The 13,057-nt window shown below is 44.4% G+C and overlaps 1 protein-coding gene across 13 annotated transcripts in view; it reads left to right on the top strand.

Annotated features, from left to right (window-relative positions):
* Window positions 1-13,057, top strand: part of Mast4 (microtubule associated serine/threonine kinase family member 4) — a 656,456-nt gene that overhangs the window by 607,234 nt on the left and 36,165 nt on the right. For all 13 annotated transcript variants that reach the window (XM_045139067.1, XM_045139068.1, XM_045139069.1 and 10 more), the window contains 5 exons: window positions 5,018-5,226; window positions 6,782-6,920; window positions 8,785-8,917; window positions 10,115-10,280; window positions 12,334-12,435. In XM_045139067.1, the coding sequence (XP_044995002.1) occupies window positions 5,018-5,226; window positions 6,782-6,920; window positions 8,785-8,917; window positions 10,115-10,280; window positions 12,334-12,435 (749 nt within the window). The remainder of the gene's footprint in view (window positions 1-5,017; window positions 5,227-6,781; window positions 6,921-8,784; window positions 8,918-10,114; window positions 10,281-12,333; window positions 12,436-13,057) is intronic.

Here is a 13,057-nt window from a genome sequence, read left to right on the forward strand (position 1 = left end):
AAGATGTTCTGGGGAACACCACTTTTGTGAAACTTGGACATCTATCTTCGCAGTATTTGGAGTTGTAATTGGTTGAGTAAACTCATTTGTAGTGCAATTAAACCGCTGTATGGTAGATGAGGTATATCACACTTTGGGGAATGGTGGGGAATATACAAGGAGTTAAACATGCTGTGAATCAGTAAGTATCAGGATGCAGGCCAAGTCACTAATGTGCTCCCGAGCTGCTTTCGGAGCCTCTGCTCAGTGGCCGGAGCGTGGTTTTCTATTTTTCCCCCCTTTCTTCTGCTCTTCTAAGACTTCATCTCTCATTACACTTCTGATAGATTTCCTCTCTATGTCAATTATTCTTAATGCAAAATTTGAGTGGAACCACTGCTATCATCCCCCAGCCACGATGCTGATTGCAGACTGGCCAAGATGGGTGGACGAGCCGGGTTCCTTGCCGCTGTTTTAGGTGACGGTGTGAGCGGGGGATCCCCACTCACATGAGCGGCTCGGAGAGGCAGGGATCCCGTGGCTTTCTCCAAATGTGGACAGCGCTGGGAACTAACGCTCTCCTTCCAAAGCTCAGCGGATAAAGACACTTGCTTCCAAAACACGTCCGCATGACAAGAGAAAGCATCGGTTCCTTGTGCATGCTGAGTGTGCGGGTGACAGTGTCAATTTGATAAGCACGGGTGGCTCTCTAGCTGGAAGCTAGGCCTCCCTGTATTCCAGCACGGTACTTTATAGAGGGTGGAAGACAGGTCCGTGACCGGCATTGACCTGGTCTTTTTGCAGCTCTGTTCATAAATGAGAGTCCTCGCTCATGAGAGCTGTTTGGTGTTCACAATGCGTGCTTTCATGCTAGATGTCTGCATGTCTCTGTGGTCTGTCCAGCCACCAACACCTGGTCAGAAACAGCCTACAGAATTTCAGTAGTTGTAGATTTCTGATCTTATTCCAGTTACTAGCTTGTTAGTTATTAAGAAGTTGGTTGGGCTGGGGAGATGGCTTACTGCTTAAGGCACTTGCTTACAAAGCCAGAGGACCCAGGTTTGATTCCCCAGGGTTATGTAAACCAGATGCACAAGGTGGCACATGCATCTGGAGTATGTTTGCAGTGGCTGGAGGCCCTGACATGCCACCATTTTCTCCTTTCTCTCTCTCCCTCTCTCTTTCTCTGAAATAAATAAGTTTATTTTAAAAGTTGGTCAAAGGAAGAAATCTTTATAAAACTAGGTACTTTGAATGTGTAAATGTAACCAAAATATTTACAAAGGTTTCTGGCTTTAGTGGAAGGCCTTTAAAGACAGTCAGTATAAGCCAGGCTCATGATACACAATTTCTGCTTATTGGTTGATTGATTGTGGTTTTGCTATGGTGCTAGGGATGGAGCCCAGGACCATGTGCATGGAAAATGCTCTACCACTGAGCTGTATCTCCAACTGACAAATACGTTGTTTTCCACATGTAGCTTCGTTAAAGATGAAACAGGAATTTGAAGCCATCTGAACATAGGAATCTAGATTTTTATGAATGTTTTCAACTTTTGCACCATTCATGCCCAAAATCATTAGGAATTTTATTCAGTAATTTGTGTCTATCAGAACTGTCTTGGCTCTTTGTTCTGTTTCGGTTTTGGTTTTTTGTTCTCACACGGACGTTTCCTTGGTGACATTTTTCGTTACTGTGACCCACTACATGGCAAGAAACAACTTCAGGGAGAACGGCTATGTTTTGGCTCACGCCTAAGGAACCACAGTCCCTCTTGTGGGGTGACCAGGAACATCATCTGCTCCGGCAGGAGTGAGCCACATACTTGTCACTTCCTGTGCACAGGAAACAGAAAGACCCCGGGCAGTGAGAATGCTCATCGCCTGACCCCTGGCTACCCTCTTCCCCCAGCTAAGCCTCCCAAAGATTCCAGGGCCACCCTAAACAGCGAGGGCCAAGTTCTCAGACACACAAGCCCGTGGGAGACCATTCAGATTCAAACCATAACGAATGGCTCAAATATTTATTTGTTTGGGGCAACAGAGTCTCAGGTAGCCCAGGTTGACTTCAAACTCACTATGCAAATAAAGATGCCTGGATTTCTAATCCTCCTTTCTCCACCTCCCATGTGCTTGAATTAACTATTTTTTTTTTTGAAACTATATTTATTTATTTGAGTGAGAGAATGGATGCACCAGGGCCTCTAGCCAGTACAAACGAACTGCAGACACACACACCATTTTGTGCGTCTGGCTTCTATGGGTGCTTGGACATCAACCCTGGATCCTTAGGCGTCTCAGGCAAGCACCTCAACCACTGAGCCATCTCGCCAGCTGCGAGTTAACTAAGTTTGATGTCAAGAATAGTCAAAGGGGCCGGGCATGGTGGCGCATGCCTTTAATCCTAGCACTTGGGAGGCAGAGGTAGGAGGATCGCCATGAGCTCGAGGCCACCCTGAGACTCCATAGTGAGTTCCAGGTCAGCCTGAGCTAGTGTGAGACCCTGCCTCAAAAGCAAAAACAAACAAGCAAAAAGAATGGCCAAAGGGGAAGGAATGCATGAAAAGCCCAGCCTGTGGGGGAGCCCAGTGTGTAGTCATCCAGTGGAGGATCTGAGCTGGAGAGATGGTTTAGTGCTTGCGGTACTTGCTGGCAAAGTCAAAGGACCCAGGTTCCATTGATTCCCTACTTCTCCCATAAAGTCAGATGCACAAGGAGGCACATGTGGCTGGAGTTCATTTGCAGTGGCTAGAGGCACTGGCGTGCCCATTCTCATTATCTCTCTCTCTCTCATGAAAAAAAAAAAAAAAAAAAGAAAGAACAACTTCTCAAAGTCATTAATCATGAGGAAAATAAAATCTGATATCACACTGGAAGATCCTGAGAGCATGTGCAAAATATGTTGCCCATGGCATTTTGTTTTATGGTGAGCTGGACCGTACCAGGTTACTCAATTAATTTTTTTTTTTTTAAATGAGTATGGTCAAGAGACTTGTATAGTAAAAGAACAACTGGAAAACCAAACAAACGGAGAAAGCAAGGGTTTAAGGACCAAAGACAAGATACTTCTTAGAGACAAAAACACAAATGTGCGATTTTTGTGAGCGCAGGAAAGGGATGAGAAAATGACAGAAGTCGGGCGTGTTTGAAAGCAAAAGTAATTCTCAACTGACGGCGGTGAGAAATGTTAAGATTGAAACAGCCTGCCGTGCTCCACGTCCAGCAGGAAGTCAGAGACAGCGAACAGCCAGGGGGAGGTGCTTCGAAGACCACATCACGGCCTGTTTCCGAAGCCCGCCATCAGACGAGCTTACTGTCATCAGTGGTGCTGGGTGGACGTTGTTGGTAAATTATATGGATGCAGTCAATGCCTCTGGTTTCAGGACAGCATTTGTAACTCATTACACACTTTAAACTTGAATGACCCTTTAGGGAATGGCCTTGTGTTTGGCCACTGCCTTCTTAAAGAGTTCATACGTGTCATTGCAAGAAAATAAGTGACGGATGACTTGCGAGAAAGGGTGTCATTTCATTTCCCCCTGGGGTTTTAAGACTCCTGTCCCAGTCACTCCTTTCTCCACGCCATTCCACTCTCTTGTGCCAGGGACTAGTCCGGGGGGCAGAAATTGAGTGTGAGCTGGTCTGTTCCTTTGGCACTCTACAGTGGCTCGATGCCTTGGCTAAGGCAGGCTGGAGGGAGCGAAAACAACAGTCCATTAACTGGCCCCCTGTCAGGTTGCTCTGCCGGTCGGAACAGCCACCGGGAGCATAGACCCGAGTCCGTGGTGAGAGAGACGCTATTCTCCTGTTGCAGAACCCTGTCAGGTCGCAGTCTCTTACACACTTCTCATTTATCCAGGAATTTCATGGGACGTAAATAGCTATCAAACGGAAACCAGATACTCTAAGAAGCTGTGGTTCTTTTGCAGATCCCAAGGGAATCATTCAGCAAATTATTACTTTAGTCAAGTAAATGTGCCTAACATATGTCTAATGCCAGAAAGTATATTGCTTGTGATCTGTATGTAATTTGTCAATTCTCCCAAGTTCTGGCTTATATATTGGGTTTCTTTTCTTTCTTTCTTTTTGTTTGTTTGTGGAAAAACTGAAAACATCAGCTAGCCCTTGGAAAATAGCTCACTTGGGGGACTGAATGTGCCCCCCCTTTTTTTTTAACAGTGTGGATGATTGTGATGATTCATGTATGACCTTTCTTAAAGGGACTTTAAAAAAAGTCGCTGTAGCTGGGGGATGTTGGCCTGGAATGGTTGGCTCGGTGGGGAGCGCACTTGCCTTGCAAACGTGAGGAGTTGGGTTTGGATTAGCAGAACCCATGTAAACGCTGACACGGTAGTACGTGTCTGCCACCCCAGTGCCCCTACGGTGAGACGGGAGGACTCCCAGGAGCTTGCAAGCCAGCCAGCTTGGTGTTGGCAGCGCTGAACACCAGAGCCTCTGTAACGAGGTGCCAAGTAAGGACCAACACTGGAGAAAAGGTTTATTTTAGCTCAGCCCCTCCACACACACTCACAGAGAGACCTGAATGAACCAAGCGTGATTGGGGAAATGAGCAAGAGTGCTGCTTTCTTGGGGAACCTGGTACCAGCACAAGGGTGAAGGAGAGAGACACAGAGAACACTTAGCTCCTACCAAACCAGAGATCCAGACACACAGAGGCTCCCAAGACCTCATCACTGAAGTAGACCTAAAACGAACCCAAAATGGCTCAGGGAAATTCACGGAAGAGGGGGCGGGAAGAATGCTAAAGCCACAAGTTGGGACCTTATGCACAAAGACATTGCCTCTTACCCATAACTGATGGCTAACCCCAAAATGTACAACCCTCGTTCCCCAACAAGGAGGGTTCCTGCAGAGAGGGGGGAGGACAGAGAAAAGGCTAATGATGGTTCCAACATGGCTGGGTACACACTGTGTACTAAACTAAAAAAATGAAAAGAAAAACAAATAAATAAACAAAGACACCTTTGTGAGCACAGGGGCTATTTCTTGTGAACCCCAATTCTGGTGTCTCCTTCCAGGGCAGTCTACTTTGTCCGGCACAAAGAATCCCGACAGCGGTTTGCCATGAAGAAGATTAACAAACAGAACCTCATCCTCCGGAACCAGATCCAGCAGGCTTTTGTGGAGCGCGACATCCTGACCTTCGCGGAAAACCCCTTCGTGGTCAGCATGTATTGCTCTTTTGAGACACGGCGCCACCTGTGCATGGTCATGGAGTACGTGGAAGGTGAGGCTGTCGCGGACGCCAAGAAAGCAGCGCCTGCACCGATGGGTCCCCCACGTGTGGTGCCGAACTTGAGTTTGTATCACCCAACAGCCATCTCCACCTTAGGGACCAAAGCCAGGCAATGAGATGGCTGTCTTCCCTGTCATTACCTCCCCGATAATTGCTTGTAAAATGCTGGCTCCACGATAACAAAGGGGAAATTAGTGCTATCTGGGAAAAGGTTGTTTTCTTTTTTTTTAATGGCTTTTACTCCTAACTATCTCCCTTCCATTGGTCATTAAAGTTGGAGAGGAGCTAGGACTGTTTTTCTACTTGGTTTTTATCACGTATCATAAAAGTGTTCATTTATAATCAGTCTTCCTAAAAAGTAAATTTAAAAATATCGTTTTTAGTCTCTGGTTTGAAATTAGACATTCAGCTAGTCTTTTGATTTTAGTACCCCCCCCCCACCACAATCGAGCTCAGGCTGACCTGGAATTCACTATGGAGTCTCAGGGTGGCCTCGAACTCATGGCGATCCTCCTACCTCTGCCTCCCAAGTTCTGGGAGTAAAGGTGTGCACCACCACATCTGGCTGTCTTTTTTTTTGGGTGGGGGTGGTTATTTGGTGTGTCTTTCATTTGATTTTGAGAGAAGAACTCCATAGGCAGCCCAGGCTAGCCTGAAACTCATTAACTCTTCTGCCTCAGCCTCCATAGTCCTGAGATTTCAGGAATGGCCCACTGCACCCAGCAGTTATGTTCCAATGTTCCAACTAATCTTATTTCTATCTCTTCTTTTTTCCATTAAATTTCTGAGACTTGGAAAGATCCTGACATGTTGACATAAATTGAACAGATCAGCAAAGGCCAAACATCCAGTTCAGTATTTGTCATTGTTTGAACAGACTCTCCCAATTCCAGATGTCCAAGAAACAAGCGAAATCCTTTTGTTAAGCCTGTTATACCCTGTAGGTGCTCGAAGCTCGAAGCCAAGGCCCACCAAAGGAGCCTTACTGGAAACAGAAGCCTGCACGGTTCTACCCATCTTCACTACCACAGTGGTAGATTGCTTATTAGCCATTATTGAGATCGTTTTCACAATAATAACCTTTATCACATGTTTGGTATGTTAGGTTATAGCCTGGATTCTTTCCATAGATTCCCTCAGCAAACCCTGACAATCCTAGATGACATTATTACTAATCTGACGTTGCAGATGAAGCCACCAAGACCACCAACCTGAACCTCTAAGTGGCAGTTAGGATCCACACTCAGCAGCCTCCTTCTGATCTATTAGAAATTGGTACCGTCATCCTAAAGTGATGCCGTGGCTCTTCCAAGTACAGTTCCACTTCAGAGCCAAGCCTGCTCTGTTATGAAGACTGCATCTCAAATCATTTTCCTCCACTCCACATCTTCATTAGAAACATGATTACATAGCCCACAGTCTCCACTGCTGAATATGATCCGCTTTGAAATTCTGCAGTCTAAACTGCTGGTCTTCATTAATGCTCCTTGACACAGTTCCTGCTAAATCATTTTTTTTTTCTTTTTAATTTTCCTATGTTTTACAGGGGGAGACTGTGCGACCTTAATGAAAAACATGGGTCCTCTCCCTGTCGATATGGCCAGGATGTACTTTGCTGAGACGGTTTTGGCCTTGGAATATCTGCATAATTATGGAATTGTACACAGGGATTTGAAACCAGACAAGTAAGCACACTGATGAAATGTATTTTTAACATAATACTGAAACTTTCCTTGTGTCTTATGATACTTAAAACATCCTCTGTATGGTGAAAGGTAAGTAGTTAAACAGTATAAATGGTAATATTTATATAATTATTTAACGACTCTGCTGCTTACAGTAAGATCTTATGAGAAACAGACAACTCTTTGATTAAAGCCAGAGTTAATTTTGTCATGTAAACTTTCAAACAGCAATGTACAATATTACTATTTTCTGGTTAATTTTTGCACTTGGCCTCATACTTCAATGATCATTCCTGATATGTGATATTATATTCTATCTTTCTCATTCTTTGTTCATAAATTTTTAATCCATGTAAAGTTCATTTTAGCCTCGGATCTGGGACACAGATAAAAATTTTCCCAAATGATAGCTATATATCTTCACACCACTTATGAAACATTTCATGGTTTTTCCACTAATATGAACTGCCACTGGAAAAAAATTACATGCTAATGTGTAAAGTCTTTAAGTGTGTTGAAAATTACATGATGAAATTAACTCATGCTCATTCTAGAAGAATTGGAAAGCACAGGGAAAAGAGAAGGAAAAAACTGAACCAAATAATAACTAGGACCACGATTTCAATTTTGGCATATTTCCTTCCAGTAGTTTGTGTGTGTGTGTGTGTGTGTGTGTGTGTGTGTGTGTGTATACACATACACACATATACACACACACATATATGTGTACATATGTATTTGTATATGTATATATACAATACAAATATATGTATACATACATATATGCACACACATGTATAATTTGAGAAAAAGGCAGGTAGAGAGAATGGGTGTGCCAGGGCCTCTAGCCACTGAAAACAAACCCCAAATGCATATGTGCATCCTGGGGAATCAAACCCAAGTCCTTAGGCTTTGCAGGCAAGCACCTTAACCGCTAAGCCATCTCTCTAGCCTTTCTAGTAGCTTAAAAAATAAAAACCTCTTATTGCCTTAACTTCTTAATAGATATAATAAAATATACACATTTTTAGACCTTTTGGCTTAAAATGAAAGACTTTGATATATTCGAATGTAAATTCTTTTTTTAAATTTTTTCCCGTTTTTATTAACATCTTCCATGATTATAAAAATTATCCCATGGTGTTGCCCTCCCTCCCCCCACTTTCCCCTTTGAAACTCCACTCTCCATCAATCCCCTCCCCCTCTCCATCAGTCTCTCTTTTATTTTGATGTCATGATCTTTTCCTCCTCTTATGATGGTCTTGTGTAGGTAGTGTCAGGCACTGTGAGGTCATGGAGATCCAGCCATTTTATGTCTGGAGGGAGCACATTGTAAGGAGTCTTACCCTTCCTTTGGCTCTTACATCTAATGTAAATTCTTTACCTGTGTAAAAAAAAGTACATGTTTTATACTTACTTTATAGAAACTGGGTGGGTGCTGGACTGTAAAACAACACACTGTCCTGTCCAGCCCCCGAGGGATGGCCGGCCTTCATCCCTGCTGTAAACGAGGGGTTAACTGCCAGGCCCTTCCTGTCCACCTTCTTACTCTGACATGCTCAGGAGTCACAGCTGCATGCACGGATAGTTCAGGGTTTCAGAAGATTACAAAGGTGATTCCGTGCGTGTTCGCTCCAGCCAAGACAGCGGAGCCTTGTCTCCGGCCCTCGCTGATGTATCATGTACTCAAGGCACCAGATGCAGATACTGACATCTTGGTGTGACGTCTCCTCTTGCCAGACAGAACTTTATGAGAAGGTTGATTTGATTGGGATTGTGGCAGGTTGATACAGGAAGGAGAAAGCCTTAAAAAAAAAAAAAAAAAAAAAAAGATCATTTTTCCCTATGTCATTCTGTTTCATAGCTTGTTGGTGACCTCCATGGGACACATAAAGCTGACCGATTTCGGGCTGTCTAAGGTGGGACTGATGAGCATGACTACCAATCTTTACGAGGGTCATATCGAGAAGGATGCCCGAGAGTTCCTTGATAAACAGGTAAGCTTGGATGCTGGCGTAGAGAAACTACTCCACGGAGAAACACAAAACTCCCTATTACCGATGAAATTCAGAATCCACTCGTGCAGGCCGCTCTCACATTAGGGCTGCTGCTTTAGCCTTACATTTAATAAAGGACAAATTGCTTCTGCCTGTCTCCCCGGACCCCTTGGAAGAGTCCGCTCCCTCCACATGCCACCACCCCCTCCCCAGCATTACGGCCTATGAGGAAGATGGATGGCCTAATTGCCCCCGAGTGAGGGTGTGAGAGAGATGGATGGAAAGCTGTTTTGGAGAGGAATTCAGGAGTCTCAGCAGAGCACTTGTGAGACTCACGATGCATTGTACCATCTCGGGTGCTAAAAGCTGAGCTATGGCCCATTTCCTTCGAAGCGTGCTCCATTACCGTGTGCCCACAATCTGTTCGTTGTTAAGTCACTTAAGGTAAACACTTCCCCACTAGCATGCCTTCATGAAATAACCTAGGTGACAGCAAGAAACAGTCTCTACCAGTGACAGATTAAGAATTTAATTTAAAATTATAGGTGTTTTTAATATGATAAAGCCATGCACAAGTTAGGTTTTCAGTTTGAAACTAAGCATTACATATATTTAAAGTTCATTGCCACTATTGTGTCTGTTCTCAAGGTCTTTGGGGAAGTTTTTGGGTTTTTTTTTTATTTTTATTTTTTGTTATTTTATTTATTTGAGAGTGACAGACAGAGAGAAAGAGGCAAATAGAGAGAAAGAGAGAGAGAATGGGCACGCCAGGGCCTCCAGCCACTGCAAACGTACTCCAGACGTATGTGCCCCCTTGCGCATCTGGCTAACGTGGGTCCTGGGGAATCCAGCCTCGAACCGGGGTCCTTAGGCTTCACAGGCAAGTGCTTAACTGCTAAGCCATCTCTCCAGCCCAAGTGTTTGGTTTTTTGAGGTAGAGTCTTGCCCTAGCCTAGGCTGACTTGGAATTCACTACAAAGTAGTCTCAGATTGGTCTCACACTCACACCGATCCACTTAATCTGTGCCTCCCAAGTGCTGGGATGAACGGGGTGTGCCCCCATGCCCGGCTCTCCATGAGATTCTGTGTAAGGGAGCAGGTGGCATTCGAGGCAGGGTTGGTGTTTCATCATCTGTCCTGCTCACGTCCCCTCATGTCTAATTCTGCAACTCTTTGAATCTTCCCGTCACACCGTAGGTCTGCGGCACGCCCGAGTACATTGCGCCGGAGGTGATTCTGAGGCAAGGCTATGGCAAGCCGGTGGATTGGTGGGCCATGGGCATCATCCTGTATGAGTTTCTGGTTGGATGCGTGCCGTTCTTCGGAGACACTCCCGAAGAGCTGTTTGGACAAGTCATCAGTGGTATGTATTGTCAGGAATTATCTGTAAGTTGCTGTTGGGAAATAGCTATTTAAAGTAATGTTGTTGCATTGCCACGAGTCTTTACCGCTGCACTGTTCACCTTTATCAAGCTGTTGGGCCAACAAATTAAAAGATCTCGTTCATCAACTTGCATAGCTGGTGTTCCAAAACTGATCTGAGGAAGTTTTGTTAAGTGGAATTTGGGAACACGCTGGTTTTGTATCCAACTTTTATCATGAACGTTTTTTTTTTTTCCTCCCAAAAGAAATGTGTGGGATTTACAAATGCTTTAATTGTCATATGGTCTCTGTTTCCAGAGTAGGAAATTGGCACCAGGGAAGAAAAGGTTAATGTGGATAACATTTCCATAAATGGGAAAAAAATGGCTAATGGCACAATGAAGAAATGAGCAAAATGTAATAAACCCTAAAACAAATGTCTGCCAAATAATAAATAATGAGAAGGGGAAGGAAGTGAATTGAATCCACAGATTGCTAATGACTTCTTTGGTAGTGGTTATATGGTGTAATGTTATTTCTATAACAGCTGTTCATCTTTCACTTAAAATTCAATAACCTTTGGAACTTAACCCACAGGCTGACCTTAACTCTTGTCATATGGCTTAGTAAGTAGGAGCCATTTTCTACCCTACCTGCTGAATTCATAAATTCCCCCTGAAGCCTACATGGAAAAGGTTTCTCCACCTGGAAGTATGTCAGGCATTACCAACATCTCTATCAGCCACCTCTGGTCTGGATTGTGCAGACTTGGGCCAGGAATTGAAATAACAGGGGAAACTCATTGTGCATATGAAGAGCCCCTTAATGGTACCATTATTTTCGAACACTGGCTCTGCAAGCCAGGCGTATTTGTAAACGTTAACAAAGTAGATTTGTTTGAATGGCCTGCAGTGTAAAAACCCTTTGTACAATATCTGAGCTGTTTATGGATTTATAACTAGGCTGTTTTCTGACATTTCAAGGCCTGAATGGCAAGAGGAATCAACTGTTTAATTAACAGGAGCAGCAAATGTTGGCTTCATGCTCAGCGCCTTACGGCTCAGATGCATATTCATGTCTTATTTTCCATGTCAGAGTTAAAGTGCAGCAGAGGAAGCTACAGGCAGGCACACACAGAAATAACCCGTGTTTTTATTGCATTTACACACACACACCCTTATCTTCAGGCAAATTCCTTTAGAGTGGGAATATAGTCTAACGCGTATGACAGATTTTTAAAACCTCCCATAACTATGATGCCTTCAACCTTAACATTTTGGAATTTTTTTTGTGTCTTTGGGAATGTTACCCTGCCCCCCCCCCCCCCCCCCCCCCGCCAAAAAAAAACACCTTCCCTTCTTGGAGCTAACAAAGTTGGTGGGCATGGTCAAATTCTTAGCTGAAGCTAAATAAGAGAAATTTGTACTTTTATAGGCTGGTCCCCCGTGGGGAGGCATGCACACGCTTAGAATTCCTGATATATTCAATCCATTTAATAGCTAGAGGGCCAACTGGCCGGAGACAGTTCTGCCAAAGAGAAGTGAATGCAAAAAGTGAGTGTCAGGCGCTGCTTATTGACATGTCCTCTTCCTGCCCTGTGGAAACCTGTGCTGTTCATATCTGCTAAAATCATGCTGCTCAAAGTGGACTGTGCAAGTCAACTGAAGTTCTTTTTTTTTTAATATGTAATTTTAAATTTTTTATTACTTATTTGACAAAGAGAGAGAGAGAATGGGCGTACCAGGGCCTCCAGCTGCTGCAAATGAACTCCAGATGAGTGTGCTTCCCCCCCCCCCACCGCCTTGTGCGTCTGGCTAACGTGGGTCCTAGGGAGTCGAACCTGAGTCCTTTGGCTTTGAAGGCAAACGCTTTAACTGCTAAGCCATCCCTCCAGCCCTAATTGAAGTTCTTAATGTGCAGATTCGGATCTAGTTGGGCCTTGGCTGGGGCCTAAGGTTCTGCATTGCTAACCGACAACCAGGTGATAGCCAGGCTATGGAGAACTGGCCCAAACTTTCAACAAGATGGCTGTAAACAGCTTCTCTTCCTTCCAGATGAAATCAACTGGCCGGAAAAGGATGAGGCCCCTCCACCAGATGCCCAGGAACTGATCACCTTGCTGCTCAGGCAGAACCCTCTGGAGAGGCTGGGGACAGGTAAAGGGGCAAGCATTTGGGTTTTGCCAATAAGCAAGAAATAATGTCTTCTGGAGCAATCAGGGTTGCATTTGTGGGTTTTTTTTATTTTTATTTTTTGTTTATTTATTGAGAGTGACAGAAAAAGAGGCAGATAGAGAGAGAGAATGGGCGCACCAGAGCCTCCAGCCACTGCAAACAAACTCCAGACACATGTGCCCCCTTATGCATGTGACTAACATGGGTCCTGGGGAATCGAGCCTTGAAGCGGGGTCCTTAGACTTCACAGGCAAGCACTTAACCACTAAGCCACCTCTCCAGCCCTTGTTTGTGTTTTAATATTTTATTTATTTGAGAGAGAGAGATGCAGAGAGAGAGAGAGAATGGACATGCCAAGGCCTCTAGAAGCTGCAAACCAACTGCAGACACATGCACCACCATGTGCATCTGGCTTACTTGGTTACTGGGGAATCGATCCTGAGTCCTAAGGTTTGGCGGGCAAGCGCCTGACCTGCTAAACCATCTCTCTGGTCCTCATTTGTGCTTTGCTTTTGTATAGACAGCATCTGTTAGTTGATGTAGGCTGTAACTGCCACACGTTATAGCAACATTACTTGGGATTTTGTGTTGTGATTCAGTGGAG

This window comes from Jaculus jaculus, chromosome 20, assembly GCF_020740685.1.
Source record: "Jaculus jaculus isolate mJacJac1 chromosome 20, mJacJac1.mat.Y.cur, whole genome shotgun sequence".
In the NCBI taxonomy this organism is placed as follows: Eukaryota; Metazoa; Chordata; class Mammalia; order Rodentia; family Dipodidae; genus Jaculus; species Jaculus jaculus.